Source organism: Mauremys reevesii, linkage group 8, assembly GCF_016161935.1.
Source record: "Mauremys reevesii isolate NIE-2019 linkage group 8, ASM1616193v1, whole genome shotgun sequence".
Classification (NCBI taxonomy): Eukaryota; Metazoa; Chordata; order Testudines; family Geoemydidae; genus Mauremys; species Mauremys reevesii.
In genome coordinates this window covers 100041166-100065615 of record NC_052630.1, presented here as the reverse complement: position 1 = coordinate 100065615, position 24450 = coordinate 100041166, and the positions used below count along the sequence as shown (strand labels likewise).

At 38.8% G+C, this 24450-nt stretch overlaps 1 protein-coding gene across 8 annotated transcripts in view; it reads left to right on the top strand.

Annotated features, from left to right (window-relative positions):
- ELAVL4 (ELAV like RNA binding protein 4) overlaps positions 1 to 24450 on the top strand; it is a 109126-nt gene that overhangs the window by 40035 nt on the left and 44641 nt on the right. For 7 of the 8 annotated variants that reach the window (XM_039485892.1, XM_039485895.1, XM_039485894.1 and 4 more), the window contains exon 2: positions 17384 to 17624. In XM_039485892.1, coding sequence (XP_039341826.1) covers positions 17384 to 17624 — 241 coding nt within the window. Of the gene's footprint in view, positions 1 to 67; positions 98 to 17383; positions 17625 to 24450 lie in introns of those variants that run through there. The other variant, XM_039485896.1, reaches the window with a different exon arrangement.

Here is a 24450-nt window from a genome sequence, read left to right as displayed (position 1 = left end):
AAACTGCACAGTGCTAGTCTGAGAAATAATGAGTGATGAATTTGAACTAGTGCAGTGCGGTGATGCCCATTAATTTCTCAGAACCTTGACTTTGCAGGTTTGTTACTTACTTTGTTGTTCACACCTTTAATTATAACCAGTTTGGGATAATAGCGTAGAGCACCGGAGATGAGACCTTTTGTTTGTTGTTTACGTAATTAAGTATTCAGACAGTCTTCACAATAGCTTTGGAACATCAGTGTTAGAAATCAAGTAGTTTCAATTGGGATTATAATAAGAATACGCTTTTTAATTTTCATAACCACTTGCTACTGTCTCACTGTAACATTTACAATATTTGCATATGTTCATTAAGAATTAGCTGTGTGGTACTGCTGTTAGGTTTATTTTTATTCTTCTGTAATGACAATCTGTGTTTGCCCTGGCCATTTTAGAGCTTTTATGCATATCTTTTCTTTGGGGCCCCATAAAGCAAGGAAGAAGCGGAGAGGCATTCTTACCCATTGTTCTGCCCTTGATTGTGTCTTGCACGAAGACTTTCTCCCCAATGAAGAAGGTAATCTATAAGAGCCAGGAAATGCTGAGAACCAGTAAGGAATTCTTAATTAAATTGGATGAAAAGACAGTGAGAATGTTGAAGAAATAAGGTCAGCTAAATGGGGGGGGGGTGCTTTCTGGAAACTCTGTGCAGCTACACAGTAAAATGCAAGGCTGGCTTTGACAATATTTGGAGTGGTGATGTATCAAATGCTGTAGTACTCTTTTGTTGCTAAGGCGCACACAGTTGTCTCAGACATTCTGCTGTGATTGGAAAAAAAAATGTCCTTGGCCTGAGAAGTACCTTTTTTAAATTTTATTTTAAGTGGTTTATATTGCTAGTAAAAATTTCATAAGATGTCACTGGCACTTTTCACTGTCTGGGGACGTGCACTGGTGCTGTATCATGAAAGACTTGGTAGCAGTGTAGTGGCATTTCAGCACCCATAAATCTTGATAATGAAGGAAGTGCTATGTCATATGTTTGCTTTGAAACAGCTGCAAATGAATGTTGAAGTTCTATGCAAGAAAGTTCTATGCAAAAAGCTTTCCTGTTCACCTAAGTGATTCTGAACGTGGGCAGTGATGCTTCTGGAGGTGTTCCAATAGCAAAAGTCCTATAATTCCAGTCGTTTCACAGCATCGTGGGTGAATTTGTAGAATGATGGAAGGAGACTCAAACACCTTCCGTTAGTGTTAACTCTCTCAGAAACAGCTGATGAGAATGTTGACCTATCTCACCCATTGTGTAGAGACCTAGAAATTTTCTAGCAGAGCAGGTAATTGAATCGTACTGTTTAACAGCCATGGGCTTTGCATGTTGGCCCATAGTATGTTGATACTCATTTAGAACAGTCTGTTTTTCTAAGCAGCCAATCAAAGACCCTAAGTGTTTCTTTCTAGGATGCACATGAAAAACAACAGACTGACTTGAACTTTTTAAGATGTCTTTTTCTGAAGACTTAGCAGTAGGAAATAGAGCCATAATGGTAAATTACAGCAGCAAGTGATATTTAAAAGCTTCTGAAGCTGGATGGTGGATGAAGGAAGTTTGTTCTTTTTTTCCTAATGAATCTTTCTTTATTACAGCACTTTTAAGCAGCAAAAGGCTACAATTCCCACAGTTTATAATTTAACTATAACTGACTCATCCTGTAATATCATGTTGTAATGCACCCAACCAGAATATAAAGTTCTGGGAATTGTAGTCTTTAATATTAATTATCTGTCGCCGCATTATCATACAGACAGTACAAATCCCAGAAGTCCACATTTTTCCAGTAATGCCAAAACAAAAGTGAAATTTGTGACTGTCAGAATTATTGTCTTTATAGTAATCTTTCTCAACAGCTGATTTCCCTTGTATTTATTTTTCATGTGTGAAAAGTGACTCCTTCTCTTCTATTTAGTATATATACATTAGGTTCATGTAAGAATCACTAAACTTTAGCCATTCTTGTTTATGGGCATTTTTGTTCAGTGGACAGTTTGATTTTAAACCTTCATATCTAATTTATGTTTATAAGACTGGAAATCAACCTGATTACAGTCGTTCTGATTTAAAACAAAAAAACGCACAGTCAAAATACTAATGAATTGCATTACTTAGTTGTATACTAACTAACTAGCGGCCTACACCTGTTTCTGTTATGTTAATGTCAAAATTCCCATTGACATCTGCGATTCAGGATCAGGTCCTAAAACGTTCCCCATGGTCACAGTTTAAGAAGTCCATGTTTACCAAGTTCCTACATTGTGGTGAAGTGCTAACACAGTATTATGCACTCAGAATAGGAAATAATTTCAAGTTTTCAGATACCTGAATTAATTGTTCATAAGTGGGAAATTTTTTATTACTGTCTTTGTATTCATCTTTTGCTATTGATAAGTTGACTTTCTACTGCTAATCAGTAACTTCCTTGCTCTTCTTTGTCCAACACAGACTACAAGCACCTTTGGGCACCTGTCTTTTAAAGCATTGTGCACGCTCATGGCACTGTAGAAATAATAATGTATATACACAAATACTTCATAAATAAATGCAGTTTTAATACTGAGATCTTTGTTCCAAATGAAGATTCTGGCAGTACGTGTGTAGGGAAGATACATTTTAGCAGAATTCATGAATGCTAGAAACTGTTTCTAATGTGCGTGTGCCAGCTATGCTGTGGCAATATTGCTGTTAATTTCCTTACTGTAAGAACAGCTGTTCCAGGAAATGATCTCTTTGCTTGATATGGAAAATCCTGGAAAATTCAATACAGAGTTACTGTAGTGGTTGCAGCAGTTCTTAATATGACCAGTGATGGAAGCTAACTCTTTAATCTTCAGAGTAACTTCTTCTTCTTTAGAATAACTGGGGCAGGACAAACTTAATATTTTGTGCAGTTTCTTATACTCAGTGAGAGATTTCCTGAGTGCACTTCAGAATTTGACATTGTGTTTGATAATTTATAGAGCATAGTTTATATTTAACTGTAAATACTTTGTTCTTGGATTAGTGTATTTTTAGAATCTTTTATTGTCAGTACTTATGACCTAATTACTGAAGGAAATATTCATATATATTTTAAGACATTTACTTAAAAAAGAAAAGGGGGAAAAAGTGGGGTTAATTGTCATCAACCCATCTTTGCTGTATTCAAATTTATAATGGTTTGTTTGTTTGTGATTATTAACATTTAGAACATCATGTGGAGCATTAATGCACAACCATTTTAGTCATGCAGGAACCAAATTTTTTCTGTAATGTTTTTGCACCAGCTTAGATGCTGGCATGATGCTATTTACCCTCAGCAGGCAGAGATGGAAAATATTTTTAAGTGATGCCATGCCATCTACATTGCCCTGACTTGTTTTCCTTTTCCCACATGGGTGAAACACCCTGATTGCCCAGGCTTTGTAAACAACTTCAAATAGTCCAGCTGGCTGAGACCGAAGGGTCATTTGAGTCTTGCTGACTGTTACTGACATCGTTAACCAAAGGAAAGGAACCTGGCTTTGTGGTTTTGAGCCTTCTATGACACAGAGTTAAAAAAATGTCACTGTTAAAAAATATTTTCCATCTCCACCTGCTGGAGATAAATGGCATCATGATCTTCAGTAGGTTGCATCCTGATGTGATATCCTAGGCTGTTATGATACCAGGCAGAAACTGCACCTAATGGCAACAACATATTTATTTATGGGCATTTTTATGGGGCACAAACGTTTCTTTTGGTTGGGAGTGGATAGGCAGGTGGGCAGAACATAGGATGTATTTGATTAGATTCCTCATTGCTTCTAGATGATCCGGTGGCAGCAGTGAAAGTCTGCTCTTTTCCATATGCACCTGGCTGCACCCTTTCTCTTGGATATGGACTTTGCCACCTTGATTAATGCTTTTGTCACCTCCGGGTTGGACTTCTGACATGTGCTTCACATGCAGCTACACCATAAATCCATTTGGAAGCTACAGTTAGCTCAGGGACAGCAGCATGTTGCAAAAGAGTATCCCACCATGAACAGAAGGCTGGTGTCCTATGAACTGCGCTGTTGCCTTTTGGCTTCCACATAAGATCTTGCATGTTGCCTTTGACCTATGAATCACTAAATGACTTGGGACCCCAGTTTCTCTAAGGCTATGCCTCTTTCTTGCAGTTGAGAGCAACAGAAGTGCTGGGAGAGGCCCTTTAGTGTAGAAGAGAAGAAGCCTCTCTTGCGGGGGTTTTTGTTGCTCAACTTTGAAATTTTACTCTTCCCCATAGTTTGAAATAGTTTGACTTTTTTGACTTCACGGTGTACTGCAAAGACCACCTTTTTGAGGAGATATTTGGAGAGAGCAGAGGTGATGGGGGTGGGCTTTTCTTTGGAAATTCGAGGGAGGGGAGGTTTTGATACGGCTTGTGTCATGTTTTGCTGTCTGGTGGCTGTATGTAGAATCATACATTTTTAAGGCCAGAAGGAATCGTTCTGATTATTTAGCCTGAGCTGTAGGGGCTAGGGAGGTATGTGCCACTGTGTTGTCTCTTAATGATAGTGTAATGTATCTTTAACTGATGCCAAGGTTGCTTACAGCCCAGTATAGGATTTCTTTCGTGTGTATGATTTTTAAATGTTAATAAATAAAATATTTTTTCCTTGAAGTGTTTCACAGTCCAGTGGCTTTAAATTCTTCTCATTTAGTGTATGCTATAAATATTTCTTCTATAATATAGATGGTAGGGTATTTCTAGTTTTTTTCCCCACCAGATAGTCCTCAGATACTCAGCTTTTGATTATCAGTATGTGACCCTTTGCTTTGCAATAGCTTCAATATGTATTTACAATATTCAAAATTTAAAAATTTGGGCCCCCAGAAGCAGGAATCATTCTCCATAAAAATACCATCAGTTTCACAAGCAACGTCAGCATGACACGAGATCCTTGCCTTATGGATACGTTATAAATGGAAGTTAAAAGCAAGTATATTTCTACTCTAGAACTAATCCATTAGGTTTAGATTGCTTAGTATTGAACAAATAAGAGTACTGCCAATTCAGGACAAGCTAACTTTCCTGATGGAAGAGATGTGACTTGCATTGCATCAGATCATGCCCTGTTTTGCCCCAGTCTGCACCTCTTAGACCTGAAAGCAGTAGTTGTTGTTGCAAGAGGGGAAAAAAGTTCACACATCTACTAAAGTTCTCTAGATGTAGTTACTGCTATGTTTTCATTAAGGTTCTGTTGAATGTAAAGTTTAGACTACGTTGGACAGAACTGGTGCAGTGCATGTGTGGATACGCCATCAATTTCTGCATAATGTAGGCCTTCGTGTAAATGAAACATATAGGCATTTTTTGAAAATGTTATCCTTATGTGACTTAGAAGCCCATGTCCCACTGAAATAGAATTAGGTTCCTAAATCACAAAAAAGACATTGAAAAATTTACGTTTTGTTTGTACACCTGGGTATTAATTCCAGCAGCAGGGGTTCTTAGTAAGATGATGCTCATGGATCTAGCAGGTTCCTGGAACCTGTTTCCATAGTTCAGGGGTTAGAGCATTGGTTTAGTAAACCAAGGATTGTACGTTCAAATCTCGCTGGTGCTTAGGTAGCAGTTTCTACCTGGCCTTTTTAATACTTAGTCTTGCCATGAGTGCAGGGGACTGAACTAGATGACCTCTTGAGTTTCCTTCCAGTCCTATGATTCTCTTCTGAGTCCTGTGTTCTTTGTTGGCCTCCGGCTAGTATGTATCTCTCCAAACTTTTAAAACCCAAACTATATAGCTGTATAATATGGGGTTCTCGGCCCAAACTTGTGGTTTGGGAAAGTGTTTAGAGTAGATGATTCTTAAAAGGAAAAAACCGATTAAAAACTTGGGGCCACAGTGGTGCTCTGTCAGTCTTTGCCAGCTGGGTACCTGGCCCATTATACTTGTGCAACATGCACGCACACACAAAACAAATATGAAAAGTTGGTAACGTAATTAAAAACTAGCAGGAAACTGAACTAATCGGTAGAGATGAAGAATCAAATGCATAACAGCTTAGTATAAGAAAACCAAAAAGGATAAAATAGTCCTGCTTCTTTCCCTGTGCTTTTGTATATATTTAGGTTGTAAGCACTGCAGGATAGAGACCTGTCTTGTGTCTCTGTCTCTAGCACAGGGGTGGGCAAACTTTTTGGCCCAAGGGCTACATCTGGGTATGGAAATTGTATGGCGGGCCATGAATGCTCATGGAATTGGGAGTTGGGGTGTGGGAGGGGGTGAAGGCTCTGTCTAGGGGTGAGGGCTCTGGGGTACAGGAGGGTGCTTCAGACTAGGGCCAAGGGATTCGGAGGGTGGGGCAGGGATCAGGGATGGGGCAGGGGCTTGGAGTGTGGGAGGGGGTCGGGATGCAGGCTCTGGGGGCGCATCCCTCAAGGAGCTCGTGGGAGCAGCGGCATGTCCCTCCTCCGGCTCCTACACGGAGGCGCGAGCAGGCGGTTCTGCACGCTGCCCTGTCTGCAGGCGCCGTCCCTGCACTCCCCTTGGCTTCAGTTGCCAGCCAATGGGAGCTGCGAGGGTGGCACGGGAGCAGCATTCAGAGCCCCTGGCTACCCCTCCACATAGGACCTGGAGTGCGGACATGCTGCTGCTTCCGGGAGCTACGTGGCACCACGGCATGCATAGAGTGGGGCAAGCCCCCGACCCTGCTCCTCGGCTGGAGCGAGGTAAGCCCCAGACCCTGCTCCCCGGCAGGAGCTCGAGGGCCAGATTAAAACATCTGAAGGGCCGGATGCGGCTCCCAGGCCATAGTTTGCCCATCTCTGCTCTAGCACAATCTTGTATTTATTTACTTGTCTAGCTAGGTAAGCTGTTACGTCTGCCTAAATTCATGTCTAGCGCAGCCATTATTGTGGTGTGTTTTGTACCTGAAGTTACCACCTTGCTATCAAGCACAGACTGGAAATACACTTCTGGTTAATGTAGCCTTTTAAGAGTTCATGGATAGATCAAAAGGAGTAGTATAGTCAATAGGAGACCTCTTTTCCCTTTGTAGCATTCACTGCCTAACACAGGTATAATCTTTTGGGGAAGAGGGGGGGAAAATCCCAGGATACAGTGTGGCTTGGAGCACCTGATCAAGGAAAAATTGGCTTGCTGGTTATGAGACTATTTGTTTTTGGGTTTTTTCCAGAGCTCTCTTGTCCTTCAGATGCAACTTGAAAGAACAAGTAGTATATTAAACACAAAAAAAAAAACGGAGGGAAATGAGGTGTGATATGGTATGATCAAAAAGCTGATAAAACTCTTAGGTAGAGCGTAACCTGACTTCAGCATGCAAGCTTAGCAAAATGAAAGAAAGGGTAATTGAAGAAGAATGAGGTTTGCTTTAGGGGCAGTGGAGCTCGACCTTGGATTCCTTTGTTCTAATTGATAGAATGTAGGGAACTTTTACTGTGTGTAGCCCCATGACCTTCTGGGAGAACTAAGTGGTTAGATTCTAGGGCAGAGTAGCCATTGTTATAAGTGTCCTGACACAAAACCAGGTCAGCTTCGTTAGGGTCTGTGGCATTTTATGATCAGAGTTAGGGAATTTTAACCTGAGTTAGTGTGTCACCGTTATCGCAGTCTCGGTGGCTCCTTTTTTGCCATGCTGTGTATTTAGCTGTGGCATCTCTTCTAAACCTCAATTCCAATAAAATCAGGGCTGTATTCTCCATATTTGACCTTAGTGGCATAAAAGATGGAAGGCAAATTTCAGTGAAACCAGTCCAAATAGAAAAGGTAATTCAGACTCTGCTTTCCACCAATGAAGTAGATTGCCTTGGTGAAAAGAGTGACTAACTTTGGTTCAGATGCAGGTAGGTCACCCATTATAACTTCTCAGCCATTCCTTCCTGCATAATGTTCAAAACCTCAGAAATGTTCAGAAAGTTGTTTCATGCTCAAATCCAAACTGGACATTTGCAGAGTACTAAAAATAGAACCACATAGAATTGGGACTTTAGAAGAATGGAGACAGTCTTTGTGGCCTCATCAAGAAAATAAGTTGTTGCAAATGGGTATTAATGGGTATTAATTTCCTGCACGTAAGGAGAAGAAAAGAGATTCTGCGAGGTTTAAATGGCACACGACAGCAGAAGTCACATCCTGCTTTGGGAGAAAACAAAGGCTTTATTCTCAGACATAGGCAAGGCTGTAATTTAACAGTAGGTTTCTGCATGTCTTCAGAAATCGCTGCAGACATGACAGGGCACATGTAGCACATGGTTGGAAAGCTAGGCTAGTGGTTTTACCCCATCTCTGGCAGTTGGGCTGATGATAGCACTTGGGGTTCTGACCTGTGTGGAATTGAATAGCAGGTGCGAGATCTTGTACAGGGTTTCTCAAACAGGGGTCACCGCTTGTGTAGGGAAAGCCCCTGGCAGGCCGGGCCGGTGTGTTTACCTGACCCGTCCGCAGGTCCGGCCGATCGCGGCTCCCACTGGCCGCAGATCGATGCTCTGGGCCAATGGGAGCTGCTGGAAGTGGCGGCCAGTAAGTCTCTCGGCCCACGCCGCTTCTAGCAGCTCCCATTGGCCCGGAGCAGCGATCCGCGGCCAGTGGGAGCCGCGATCGGCCGGACCTGCGGACAGGGCAGGTAAACACACCGGCCCGGCCCGCCAGGGGCTTTCCCTACACAAGCGGCGACCCAAGTTTGAGAAACCCTGGTCTGGTACTTCTTGGCCATCCCCAAAATCTCTGTGGAGAGAAGTAGAAGCCATATGGAATGTGTGGTGTACCTATTTAGTCTCCTCTACATAGTTGCAGGACATGAGCAGGACATTCTATCCTCTGAGAATGGCTTCTTTGACTAGTTTATCTATTGTGTAATATGTTGACTAATGACAAGGTAGTTATGATGATCTTAGACTTCCCATCCTATTCAAACAGGCAGAGTATCTGTAGAGGACAGCATCCTTTGGGAACTACACAAAATGAAATGTATAGTAGGAACAAATGTTGAAGATAAAAAGCCAGATTTGGCCCATTTTTTTTTTTTTGGCCCATTGGATCCATTGTTGGAAAAGAGCTTGGAGGAAGATGCTCTTGTGATTAAGACACTGGCTGTATTGGAACTAGGGAGATCTGGATTCAAATCCTACCTCTGACACACACTCTCTCTATGACCTTGGACAGGTCATTTAATAATTCCTTTCTGCTTTGGTTTCCCCTTCTGCAAAATGGGGGGAAAGATAATATACTTTTTATTTCACTCCCACACTACTACTTGTATGTTTAGGGCAGGCTAGTCTGTCTCTGTTTGTACAGTGCTGGGTATGAGAAGACTCTGATCTCAGATCCTCAGGTATTACTGTAATATAAATAGTGTTACTAATAAATTTTATTTTCTTTGCACTGGTAGGTGCATCACAGATGATGGGAATGTAAAAATAAACAAAAAACCCTTCTGCACCTCTGTGTATCATTTTAACGTTACAGACATTTTTGTCCTAAACAAGTTTGGCCATTTAGAAAGAAGAAAATGATTTTATTAAAACAAAGCCTTTCCTTTTAAAATTAATGAATGTGACTTTTTGTCAGTGTGATTTTCGTGCGCAGTAAAATTATGGCACCCAGTAATTGTGAACTTGCAGAAAATATTTGAACACTGTTTTAAAACTACTGCACTGTACTCTGAAAACAAAATTTTATAATGAAACTAAGGTTTTGTCATGTGAAATAAAATGGCGGTAACAATAACTTCCGATTTAATGCATTTTATTTTCCAGTCTAATCCTTTCCACTACATGGGTGTGTAAATATCTACTACATCTTTTACAGGAAGAGAGAGGAAGATAAAGCATGTAAAAATTGTCTGGGGGTGGGGTGGTATGTCAAAATACAGAGGATTAGATAATTGTTCATTTCTGGGATACTGGATACCCCTTGAGGCAGAATTGCTCTATAGCTTAGTTTTCCTCTTTTATTTCATGTTCATGATGTATTTATTAAGTAAATAATAACAAGTCTAGCTGTGTAGTACATAAGCTTTAGTAAAAAGGTAATTGACGGTGAAATTTGACAGTTGTGTTACGGAGAGGAAAATGTGTGTCTTTAAGAGCCACAAAGACGTTTTCCTTGCTCCTCTTAAGATTAGCTGTGAGGGAAGTGTGCATGTACATCCAAGGGGTAGCATTTGGCTTTTAATTCCGATTTTTGCCAGTCTGTGCTTTAGAAAAAAAACAAATAGTTTTAATTACTGTTTATTATCATGGTTGTGCCGAAAGGATTTTGTGCAATGTGCTGTATAAAGACATAGGCAGACACAGTACTGGCCCAGAAGAGTTTACAATCTAAGGCCTCATTCCTGCAAACGCTTAATGCACCTGCTTGCTTTTACTACCATGAATAGTCCCATTGAAATCCATGGAGCTACTCACGGCAGTGTAGTTAAGCATGTGTGTAAGTGCCTTTGGCCCTGATCCGGCACATACTTACTATGCATGCTTAACTTTTCACTTGTGAGTAGCCCTTTTGGCTTCACTGGGAATACTCATGTGTAGCGTTAAGCACGTATGTGTTTGTTGGTTTGGGGCATAAGACTCCAGTCCTGAAAGCAGCTAAACCCAGTTGGGTCCCTGCACTTGGGGAAAGCTTCTTGAAGGATCATGGTTTATACAGTGCAAAAATCCTTGCTGTCGACACTGTTGGTATACTGGGAATTATTTTTAAAAAACCTGTTTTTCACTAAGGACCTGTGTACATGGCGCCGCAGTCTGGACTATGGGGTTGTGAATTGCAGAGCGCTGTTAAGTGTTGCATTTTAATTGCCCCATATGGACCCGCTGGAGTGAACAAGAAGGTGCTTAGCTCACATTGATGTAATCCCGTGTCAGACAGTTTTCCTTGTAAATGTCTACAAACATTTTATTTAAATATGGCTATGGGACCTCCACCATAGCACCATTTGTTTTCACATGTAAAGCAAACAACTTGCAATGCTAATTAAAGTGCTCTCTTATTTTATCTAAGAGTTTTGCATTATTTATCTAAATTCTCTTTTATGGGTGAGTGTTCTGAGTTTGTTCATTTAATGAAGGCTTAGAAATAATATAAAATTAGACCTCATGAATTCTCCATGAGGTATAATTTACCATGATCATTTTTCCTGGCATTTAAGCGCTGTGAACAATTTATTATAATTTTGACTTCTGAGTGCTAGAAATAATCTGACCATATGAACTGGATACTTTCCATAGTTCTTAGAATTTTTCTCAGATTTTGCTTTCTTTGGAAAAGTCTGTTTGTGGAATCTTTGCAAAACACTTCCCTTTGGCTTTTATAAACAAATATTTAGTTTTGGAAACTCTAATTATTGTACGTTTGCTGTGTATAGCAGATTCCCAGGGTATTACCTATAGAAAGTGTGTACACACATGTAATTCAGATAAGAGTGAGTTTTTAAGGAAATGATTTGTTTTTATAAAGAGTTTTCAGTGTATGCAACACTCTTCTCAGTTCAACACATGGACTCTTTTTGAGACTACAGAGAACAAATTTTGTAAATGTAAAATGTATATTTACATTTATTGAGCCATTGGCTATTGTTTATGCATGCAATAGGAAGATAAGGCTCTCTTAATCTGTTTGTGGGTAGTTTTCTAAATGATTCATTAACTGTTCTTTGTAATGGTAGATGGATGTATCATATTTACTGTACTAACAACTAAAGATTAATGTCAGTTACCAGTAGCTTGTTTAAGCATTTTAATAGTTTTATTTACATTAGACATGCAGGTATTCTTTGCATTATTGGTGAAACTAATATTTTAGCAGGAAGATTAAATGCACTGTATTCATTAGAAATATTGATATGAAGATTCATAAGAAGTATTTCTTAAATATTATTTAGAATGTAGGAGCTGCTGTGGTGGATTTTTTTTGTGGTTGACGTTCTTTGGGGTTTTTATACCACACTTTGTGATTAGCTGTGCTTTGCAAAACACTGGCAGAGCTTATGCAGTCTTCCCAAGCAACAAAGTATTTCTTTGTGCAACCTGTCAAATTAAAATACCCTGTAGTTTGCTGATATATCACCATACTGAGAAAAGTAGTACACCAAGAAATAATTTTAGAAACTGAGGGTCTGATGAAACACATCCTGAATTGAGGACAAGACTTGCCTTTATTTGAAATAGGTTGATAGATGTAAAATAATAATCAAACTTGAAATTCTGTTTTAGTCACATGGGAGATTAGTATAAATCAAATTAACTTTGCCTTGTGCTTACGTAGATAGTATTCAAATCAATGTTGGTGTCTAAATTATAAATGTATACAGTATCTATAATATAACTCTTTTTTTCTAGGATGTTATGCACATATAAAATTAGTATAATTCTATATCTCTAGTATTGTTTCTATACCAGAAGACTACAACACAAAGTGCCCTTGTTGAATAATTTAGAGGCAAAGGACACAGGGTCATTTCACAGTTGGAAAAAAAAAACAAAAAAAAAAACCCAACCAGGATTCATCTATTTTGAAGGGCGCTTCATCTTGGACTATAACCACTAGCTTTTTTAAAAGGCACCTTTGTAGTGACAGTTTTTTTAAGGAACATATTTGTTAATCTGTGTATGGAGAATAATATTGTTAGAGATGGCCCAGACTGCCAATTCCTTAAAAAAAAACTTTTCATAATACTTGTATTTGTGTGACTGTAGATATGGGGAATTGCTCTTGCAGTGTAACACTTTAAGATCAGCAATATCTGCCTAAATTGCATTAAATAAATTATTGTACAAAAACAACAGAAATGTTGACTTAGACATCAGTGGCTTAAGTTTTAAACATAACTATGTAAAACATTGTTTCAGGGAAAGTGTATGTAGGGAGGGGGGATTTTGAGACTGAGAGACTCTGTTGTATTTTTGCATTGATTTTGTCAATATTTGAATAGACCTTTAGACCTGAGAAGATGAACGTATGGTTCTTCTCTCTGCAAGACATTTGTGGAAATGAGCTACATCTCCATAGTGATTCTGCTCTAGTAAGAGATGACTTCGGTAAAAATAATAATAATCCAATGCAAGGACCTTTATAGTAATTCAAACACTGTAAAAGCAAAAGGTGTGTCCAGGAAATAACAGGAGACCCTTCTCTAGAATGTTGATGATGTGGTAAATAATAAGTTAACTTCTTTTTTTCAGTGAGTGTAGGGAGAGGAAATAAGTGGGTTGATGAAGAGCATTTTTTTAAATAAATAACGTATTTATTAAGTAGCACACAATAGGTTCGAACAACATTTTGATATTGAAGAGATAGTAAGCTCTATTACAGCTAGCTTGTGACACACAGAACTAACCTACAGAATGTCTGAGTTTAGAAGTGCTAAGTGGGGGTATGTCTGAAAAGGAGTATTAGGACTGTTATTTTTGTTGTCATAAATATTTTAAATTTTTTAAAATGGTTTGTCAGAGAATATAGCCTAAGTAAACATTATCCCTTCATGCTGATAAGAACTTGGAGTGCTTTCTCTGATACATAACTGCTTTTATACATAAATCCTCAAAAATCTCTTCTACACGAAGGAAAATCTTAAATTATTTAATGAAAAATCAGTGCCTCAGACGTTTGTTATGAATGTTTCTGGTAATATATTTTGAGTTCCCATCAGGGTTTTTTTCTTCTTGTTCTCTCATGTAGAGAATAAGAAGACGAAGTTACTTTTAGAAACTCACACAGTAATTCAGCAGAAAGCAAATCTTGTGCCTGATTTTCCTTTACATTGGTGAAAATGAGGAGACATTTCTTTGAAGGTTAATGAAGTTGAACCAGAGTAAGGGAGAAGAGAATCTGGCCCTAAGATGCCACAGTAATGAATGCTGAGATACTAGCAGTGAGGAAAACATCTTAAAGGGAAAATGTATTTGTTCAAACTCAGACTTGATAATTTCCATTACGTTGTAATTTTAAAAATCTTAAGGGCGAGCTATATATTTTGCTTGGTGTTGAATATAAAATTTTAAAGAATATAACACTTTGTGCAACATTTGTAACCACTAGAATAGCTAACATTGAATTTTATCATCCTTTATGGATTTTAAAATCAAGATCAAAAAAGATCAAGGGGTACATGTTTAACAAGGGTAACTAGCATGCCTCCTGCTTCTGTTACTAATAATAGAATGTCAGCCTTTACTTCTCAATGCACTGCTCTGAGAGCATGATCCTGTTCTCATTCAAATCAATGGTAGTATTCCCATTAACTTCAGTAGTGTAGGATCAAGCCTTAAAACAATTTATCTGACATTTCAGCCTATTTTTTTAATTAAATCTATTGCAGTGGTTTATATTATCCATAAAGTGCTTTAGTTAACCATACCTACTCAGAATTTCCAGTCTCTAAATTTATCTTATTAATTTTCAATTATTCATTGGGTAAAATATTGGGTTTTGGATTTTGTGGTTGATATAAACATTTGTAACAGCACAAATCTATTATAACCCCTGTTAGAATGCACAGTGTGGAAATTAACCAGTGAAAATGCAGAAATGATAGACGTTAACTAAAACGGGTATGTAAAATAGACATATTTTATCAGAAGAGGATGACTATGTCACTAATATTTGTGGATGTTTAAAACTGAGTTAAAATGCTAACATTGGACCTGGTCCTGCAGAGCTCCCTCATCTCTGTGGGCTTGAGTAGGAGTTAAGTTTGCTCAGCACCTCAGTAGAAAGTACGAACCAAGATTGTGTTTTTTAAATCAATTTGATGCAGTTATGTTCATACAACATAGATGAAAGAATTATGCTCAATTGCGCTGTAACTCCCAGAATACATTTGTTCACCAGAGCGAGAGAGAACCACCTCTACAATAGACTACCAGCAAAGCTTATTGGGACTGGAATAAGTATTGGATTTAAGCTTAGAGAGGTACAGAAATGGAATGGAGTACAACATAATATCTTTACTCTAAATCCTTTAATAGCATGTATAGGTGAATATGCCTCTGAAATAGATATCATCTAGATTGAAGTAGGGAACATACTTGATCGTTGGTAAATGTACAGAACAGGGGAGGGGGGAATGTTCAGTGTGGTTATCTAAAGATTTAGGCAGTTTCCGGTCATGTGATTTGGCAGTAGTGGTTCTGACTGGAATCTGTTGAAGTTTTTAAGAAGTTGCCATTGTTATGAAGCCATCACCTACCTACATGCTCTGATTTTACTTTCCAAATACACTGCTACCCCGCTATAATGCGACCCAATATAACACGAGTTTGCATATAGCGTGGTAGCAGCAGGGCTCAGGTGGCACTTTAAAGGGTCCAGGGCTCCAGCTGCTGCAGGGAGCCCCGGGCCCTTTAAGTCACCGCTGGAGCCCTGCCGCTGCTACCCCGGGGCTGCGGCAGCGGGGCTGGGCTGGCGATTTAAAGGGCCTGGGCTCCCTGCAGCAGCCAGAGCCCGGAGCTCTTTAAATTACCGCCGGAGCCCTGCCGCTGCTACCCTGGGGTTGCAGCAGTGGGGCCTGCCGACAATTTAAAGGGCCCAGGGCTCCCCTTGGTTGGAGCCCCGGGCTCTTTAAATCACCGCTGCAGCCCTGCCACTGCTACCCCGATATAACGGCGTTTCACTTATAACGCAGTAGGGATTTTTGGCTCCCCACAACCACGTTATATCGGGGTAGCAGTGTAGTTCGATTTCATATATTTGCTATGCCTTTTTGTTAGCCATAGTGAAAGGTCTTCATTCGTTGAAAACTGTTAAACAAAGTTGCTGTTGCTTGCTGTGCCAAATACTTTAAAAATAGCCGTTCAAATCTGTTTATGTCCAGTTATAAACAAAGGGGATATTTCATAGGTGAGGTATCAGAAGCAATACTGAAACACACAAATTCACAATCATTTTGGTTTGGTTATTTCTAGTGCTTCCTTAATTTAAATCAAGTAGAAAACATTAATTCGCCTGGTACCAGTCTAGTTTAGAATACTTTTTTTTCCCCCTCCAAAGTTTTGTAGGGAATTATTAAATCTACCTTGTCACAATATGTACTTTCCTGACTTTAAAGAAAGAAACCAAAATTAAGTCTTAGGTAATTATTGTAATTATAGGATCAGACCGACACAGGGTTCAAACTGCATGGTATCTCAGTACTCTAAGTTCTCTTGGATTTTTCCTTTATCTTTAAATTTCCTTGCCCTGTGTTAGTGGGAGTCTCTCCTGCTTGATAGTACTTTAGATCACTGAATATCTGATGCTGTCTTTCAGAAACAGAGACCTTGCCTACACTGGAGATTTTCCATGATTACAGCCATCTGCTTAGCTGCACCAGTGCAACCCCTTGAGTACACAGAGAAAGGCACAGTTTGCACTGGTAGATTTTACCTCGATTAAGGTAGTGTCCACCAGTGCAAATCCTGGCTTTCCTCATCAATACCCGGAATTGCACTGGTACAATTATACTGAAGTTAATGGAGCTTCCAGATGAAAAGCTCTTGCATTATTAGACATTGATCCTGTAAATGCGTACGTACACTTCAGTTGTGTGTTTAGTTCCACTGGTAGCTCAGATGCATCGGTGTTTGCAAGACTGGACTCTTACTTTGTAACTAAAAAAAGACCATTCAAATCTGTTTTTGTGGCCTTAAATTTCAAGATGGAGAGGTGTTTTGATTGTTATCTGTATTCCTACCCTGTGAGCCATTTGAAAGTAATAGCTCTGGTAGAATCCAAAAGGCCCTTTGCGATTACAGAAACACTAGAATACTCACATCCATGAAGTTTGCAGGTTCAGGGCCTGATGCTGTAAAGAGGAGTTAGTCCACTAGTGAAAAATATTACCGGAGAATGCAAGTAATCATTGGAGCCAATAAAAGGTGTGTCTTGTGTGATCGGGGGTTATTACTCGAAGGTGATCCAAACAACAACTATTTGCAGATTAAATGCTCCCACTTAATTTGGTGTCATTGCACTTTGTGATACAGTTATTAAATAGGCAATATATTTTACCTTTTCAGTATAGAGCTCTATATTTTCCTCTTCTGCTTTAATGGAACTGTAATTTTAATCATGATTATTACCTTAAATTATAATTAAATTCATGCTTAATATACATTTATGAAAATGGTTGTGTGATAAAAACAGAAATTAGCTTTGCATTAACCAAAAAAGGGAGGTGTTTTTTTTTCACTGCTTCTTAGTATATGCTCACAGCCAAAGACTAGCATGACCTACTTTACAACAATAACACAGGAATCAAGCCCATGTCTCTTTTTTTTTTTTTTTTTTTGTTAAAGTGTCTGAATTGGCCATGAAAGCTGTCTACTCATTGATGTGCAAGTATCTTTAAAAATAGCAATTGTATTTGAAACTTCAGGCAGTTTTTGTTTTATTTATTTTTATTTAGATAATTAGCACCATGGAGCCTCAGGTGTCGAATGGCCCTACATCCAATACGACCAATGGACCCTCCAGCAACAGTAGAAACTGTCCTTCCCCCATGCAGACAGGGGCTGCCACAGATGACAGCAAAACGAACCTCATAGTCAACTATTTACCCCAGAATATGACACAGGAGGAATTCAGGAGTCTCTTTGGGAGCATTGGTGAAATAGAATCCTGCAAACTTGTGAGAGACAAAATTACAGGTATGCTCTTAAATATTTTTGATGTTGGCTTAGATACGCACTTCTACTTTACGTAATCCTTTGGGCAACACAACTTTGGTGTCTTTAAAATATTCATAGATCTGTTGAGTTGTGCATAAGTGCATACAGTGGACGCCACAATAATTACCTTTACTGCTTATTCCCGGAATGGGAAATATTGCCAGTACCCCAGTAAACTTCCTGCAGGTGGTAAACCTTCAGTCTTCAGCGGTGTCTACTGTGTATATATACAAATTGCAGGAGAAGCCAATTGTGTTCCAAGCCACATAAAGAGCTAGAAAAAGAATAACTAGGATTTTTGAAAAATTCATCATGTATTTATAAAACATAATTGGGAGGTGCCTTTTGTAGAGGTTCACAGTTCATACTTCCCCAGGTCTCCTTCATTTTATTTATTTATTTATTTTCCCTCTAACTTTAAAAAGGATAGTCTAAATCTTGTGCTGTGTTTTTTGATTATTGGATCTTGTTTATAGTTTTGTTCTCTGATACTCTTACCCGGTCTTAGCCCTTTTTCTCATGGAGTAAAATCTGTTGATAGGATTATCTGCAGAAGTTTCAGAAATAAACCCCTCGTTATAGTCTAGATCTGTATCAAAGAGAAAAGAAATGTGGGTGTCCAGCCATAGGGGAGGCATGAACAGGTGAGGAAATACCTGCTCTGTTCTCCATCTTTCCTGCAGAACTGCAGCCATAGTCATACACTGGAATGCATCCTATATTAAAAAAGGCAGTGGGATGAACCATCAGCTTTTATGGCTGATTGTGAAGGCTATGTGGCCTTATTACTCCCACTCTAAAGGGGAAGTGGCTGAAGTTTCTGCTGCCGTTTGGTGCATCATCAATATCATCGTGCATGATGTAGCATACATATGTGGAGATTGCAGTCACTGGCAGAATCTGTACTGTACTGGCACATCATGTTCCCTCATGCCCTGCTTGTAGCAGGGTATTGGTTACGCAAGGATCTGTGTGAGTGATATTCAGCCATTTGCAAGTTTCTGAACTCCATTTCTGCTGTGTTGCATACTGGAGCCAGGCACAAGCTAGCGCCACACCTATACATGTTCTAAGTAAACCAGCACAGGATCTACCCTTAAGAAACTGCAGATGCTCTTACCACATTTCCTTAACTATAGCAAAGGGATTGACAGTCTTGGAAAAGGAAGGGTTCCCAAAAGACCTGGGTTTTTTTCCCCATATAACATACACATTAGAGGGCTGTGGGTAGAAAGTGGGATGTAAAACCAGAGTATTCATTCTGAGAAGAGAGAATCATCTTGACAATGAGGATATAGACAAATAGTTTTGCTCTAGCGCTCACGTAGCCTTTGCCATGACAGTATTAGTGTGATCCACTTAGTGCTTTTAAATGTGGAATGATTCCTTTTTCCCGTATAACAAAGCTCAAATTTAACACTGAGGCACATAATAAATGGCAGTAGCCCTGGAGCAAATCGCATTCTCAAAAATGTAGTTAATCAGAACTCTCTTTTGCACATTGGTCGTTATGTATCTACCTCAGAATGTCCTGACTGGAAGACAGCTTCAGGAGTGCAAGGAAGAAGATTAAAAACAGGGCAGTGAGTTGACTTTACTTGGGCTTTATTTAGATTGTGGAATGTTCCAAGTGTTTTTCTTAAGAGCAGAGCTGCGTGCATGGTACAGCAACCTAACACTGTACTAGAATATATTTCCCTGGATATTTGCTAGCACAGCTGTCAATTAGTTACAAAACTATTGTGTTTTTTCTTTCTAATCTAAGGAACTAAAATTACAGGTAACTTCAAGTGTGTTAGATATGAGTAGACAAACAAGTGTAACTTTTAAATCAAGTGCCACTAGAGTCTCGTGCCTCTAGAGTCTCGTGCTTCCAGTCTGGATTTTGATCATGGAAAAATCCTATTTTTCAGTAGCTACCAGCATATTTTTAGCTTTCTAGATGTCTCAAAATTAGTGATGTTTTTCCCTACATGTAATCCTGAGTTTAGATGGGTAGAAAAATGCCATCTGTTATTTCTTTGGTGGGATGAGAACCCTGGATGTTGTCTTAGTCTTTACTTTCTTTCCTGTGTGTACTGTTTCCTCTTGGTTTCATGCTGCCTCATTAGTAGATGCTGTAAGAAAGTGCGTGTACTAGCTTTGCATATGTTTCTGGGTGGTTGTCCCCCTAGAAATTTTCTTTCAATATAAATTGGATCATTCTCTGTGAAAGGATTTGTGTGCAACCAGTTTTCCAAAAATTAGATTGGAGTAAAATTTTCAAAAGCGCCTAAGGGATTTACGGCCTCCGTCCCATTCTCCAGACTGATTTATGCACTTAGGTGCCAAAGCCTCATGGAATTCAGTAGGCTTCTAAGTGTGAAAATGGAACTTAGGATCTCAGATAACTTAGGCACCTTTCAAATCTTTACACCTGATAATTTCTCTCCATTCCAGAGTCCCAGTGGTTTGAAGTTTGGGAAATGGACTTGGTTCTTTGAGACTCAGTTATTTTCAGAATTACCTTGTTCACTTTGATTATGCTGATAGAAAACCATGATGGTTTCTTCTGAGTTTTTATTTTCCCTTCATCTTGAATTCACCATGCAATGGAAACAACTGCCACCACATCTAAACCTGGTTCCCCTACATCAGAAAGTCCCCTTGGAGCAAATAGAATAGTGGGGGACCTGACATGCAGTTTTAGCTACTGGTCTTCTCTTCCTGTGTCCAGCGAGAAGACTGGAAGACCAGTCCACTCTTTCCCTCCACCTGCTTCAGACATATTTTTTCCAGGCCCCTTAACCTTGAAGCCTGGGGAGTACCAGTGATTAGAATGTTAAATAAATAAATCTTCTCAAACTATGTCTAAACTATGGGTGTTGGCCTCTGGTCATGGTACACAGCACTAGATAAGAAGTGTGTCATCCCCCCCCCCCCCAAGAGGTTCACCAACACACACAGTTGTCATTTTCATCAAGATGAGCATAAACAACTAAAAAGACAAGACCAGACTCTCACTACAGACCCAGTTCAGTTTGATCAACCCTTGGCCCATGTATTGAATAGTGAAATGCAAGTGAATAAAAATCAAGGCTGAAATATCTTTCAAGTTTGTTCTTTGTAGGAGTGAGAGCTTGTCAGAATGTCTGCCTTTTCAATGATTATCTGCTTTATTATTAACATCAGGCAGCATAATTTTTGAAGATGTACTGCAGAATAAAATTAACAACAGTGCACAGTAAATTCTCTTGACATGCTTGTGGACTTAAGCAAAGCTCTGAAACAGTTCATGTTCAATCTGCTTGTGGATTTTTGCATATTTTTGTTCAGAAAATCCATCTTTTGTGGTGGATAGTTGTTTTGTCAGTGAATAAATAACATAAAAATATATACAAGGTCTACTATAGAAAGTAGGGACTGATAAGTGAGTCATTTTAACAAACACTGGCACAGTTTCTGTGAAGAATATGGACCTCTTGCATATACTGTACAATAAATCGCTTTCTCCTTGCTGGTAAAATATAACGTTGATTATAAAGTAAAAGCAAAATTTGAATTAAAGTTGTGGTTAAGGGATTTTTAAACAAATGCTTTCAGAAAAATAAAAGGGCATATTTCAAATGTGATCTAAAATTGTTAGACTGGCAAAATCATATTAGAAAAATCTCAAATAGGAGGGTGAACATTTAACTGGGCAAAAGCTCTAGTGTTCCCCACCTTAAGGAAATGCACAGAATTTAGTCAGATAATATTTAGATTCCCGAAATATTTTTTACAAGGAGTTCAGAGCTAAACAAAGTCTGTTAAACATACAAGATCCCCTTGAGAGAATTTATATTCAGGATTGTTATGCCATTATTTTAATAGAGATTAAAGTTACTGTTTATGAACAACTACAACAACAATAATAATCTGTTCACAGTCTTCATACAGGTCTTCTGAAACAGTCATAAGATTTTTAAGAAAACTAATTCATGATGTTACCACTTGCTTAGGAAAGACACGTGTTTAAACAAGCATACACCTTTATTACTGAAAAAAATGCTAATTTGGTAGTACGCTGAGCTCAATTGTAACAGGAATGACAGGTTCCAAGACAGCCTTTAATTTGGTATTCAAAACCAAAATTGTGAACTTCAGTTTTGTTTGGTAGCTTTTCTGAACAGGCAGGATATACAGTAGCTTTTTAAAAAGATGCTAATGATTTGAAAGTGGAGATATAACTCAGGCATACATTTTAATTATGGGGGAGAAGTTCAACTGAAAAATGTATTTTAGTTGCAGAGAATGTAAGGAAACGAGACAGGGAAAAACAGAAAGACCAAAGATATTTGCCATCATTTGGCAGGGAGTTTTAATAAAAGCAGAACTTGTGGTTATAAAGTGTGCTTATTAAATTCTTCATTTGCACTACCTAATTAATTCTAGCATTTTAAATTAACAGTGAAACTGGTCCCTGCTGTACCATTTCATAGCTACAGCATATTTCGTCCAACAATCCGGTTGTTCAGGTTTAATAAGCTGCTCTCCAAAAATGAAAAAGAAGGGACTTGAGTGAGGAAACTAAATAGCACAAACATTTTGAAGCAGCAGTATATGAAATAGATTGCCAATTTAGAGGGGAACACAAGCAGATTTTAGACCATTCAGATTATGTAGCCAATACTGTTGCTGTTATAAATAGAACAGTGTGCAGAGTGGCAAACAACTCTTTTAATAAATTGTATAGCTTTCCAGAAGGCTAGTGTACATGAGGCACTCTATGGAAAATAAGGGCATATTATGGAATACCAACAAAAATAACTAGAATCATCAAAGACCTATATGATGCTGAATGTGTGGTCAGAGATGATAACATCAGCCAATGATTTGCAGTGACAACTGGGGTAAAACAAGGGTGTATTATGCCCCCACTGTTGTTTACACTGGTCATTGACTGCATCATGAGGAAAATAACCACAGAAGGCAACAGAGGAATTTTATGGACATATGATAATGGGAAATTGGATTACCTTGTTTTTGCTGATGACATTATTCTGCTCAGTTCAACACATTGCTTAATGGAAGAAAAGACCCAGCTTTTGACAGACATAGCAAAACAAATTAGTTTGTTCATCAAGAGGGGAAGGATGAACTATATGGCTATCAACGTTCCAAAAGCAACCATCGGGGTAGATGGAGAAACACTGAAAGAAGTAAGTCATTGTATACGTCTAAAGACCAAGATGTGCTATGATAGTGACACCATGCTAGATGGTGAGCAACAAATATCAAAAGCAGCAAACAATTTTCATAAACTTGAAAAGATTTGGAAAAATAGCATGATCTGCACTGATACAAAAGTACGAACACTTAACGCAGGCATTGTGACTGTCCTGCTTTGTAGAGCAGACTCATGGAAATACACAACAGCAATTGATAAAATCAACTCATTCCAAAGTGAATGTCAGCAGATGATTTTCAGTCTATCGGAAACAGTTTATTGCAACATCAGAAAAACTAAGTGGAGCACACCAGTTTAAACCATCAAACACAGAAAAAAGACGATGATAAACATATTTAGGACACTGTAGAAGGATGCCACCAATGTAACTTCCATGAAAGAGAAAATGAACACCAACTGGAAAGAGAAAATGAGGGTGACCTACAGAAACGTTATGTAGCACAATAGAGAAAGAAGCTAAATCTATCAATGTGACACTCAGAAGCCTGTACCAAACAAGCACCAGACCAAAATAAACTATGGAAGCTCGTGGACGCCATATGCATGCATCTTAGGGTGCGGGAGGATAAAGAAAGAAGGGAAAAAAGAAAGACAAGTATATGAAAGAAGATGGCCTTTCAGGGGAAGGGTACTGCTTTAGATGACTTTGGAACTCAGTGCTTAAAAATTAGGCTAAATTGCATCAATTTGTAGGTTCATATTTTTATTTGATCTGACTCCAAATGAAGTCAGTGGCAAAGCTCTCATTGACTTAAATGGAACAGGAGCAGGCCCTGAATTCGAAAGGGGATTTTGAAGGGACAATGTTAACCAATATAGATCCAGATACTAACATAGACTGGACCTTTCTTCAAACAATGAAGAACATCTCTAAGAAAAAATCTTATTTGAGGCAACCCAAATTGGTTATTACTGGTGACTCACATAATGCTTGTTGTTTAAGGGGGAAAAAACCCAAACACCTGTTTAGAATCTTCTATACATGTACAATAGGCCTCCCCCCGCAATGCCAAATCTGAAGCTGAATTTTGGGCCAAGGCAGTTTCTTTTTTTTTCTTTTCTTTTTTTTTGGTAAACTATATTTCTGGTGTTTATAGATTTATTTGTTGTTAATCTGTAGAGAAATTTCAAAAGTGATTTTCAAGGTGTAGGTTTTGTTTTGGTAAAATCTCATAATGATCCAGACATATTACAGAGTAAATGTGTGTCACAGGATTGCTGTGTGGGAAACATGCAGCATATGACAGAGTTTGAATATTCCTGGTTTATATCTTGAAATCAGATGTCCAATCAGGAATATTCCAGTGCGGGAAGTTCATTCCCACCCACTCTGCCGCCAATTCTTTTAATTTGTACCCAACTCTGTGAATGAAGCATAAAGGTTGCCCCATGTCATTTGATGTCAGTTTATTAATATGCACCAGAGGTAGAGACTGGGATCTGTCGACTGTTGCTGTAAAATTTCAGTTCAGGAAGATCTCAACCACTGACCTCTTGATGGTTCAAGTGAAAAGAAAGAATGTGCCAGCCACTGAGTGAAAGCACTGAAGTAGGCTCTAATCTGCATATGGTTAGAGTCTGGTTATTGGGTGTATC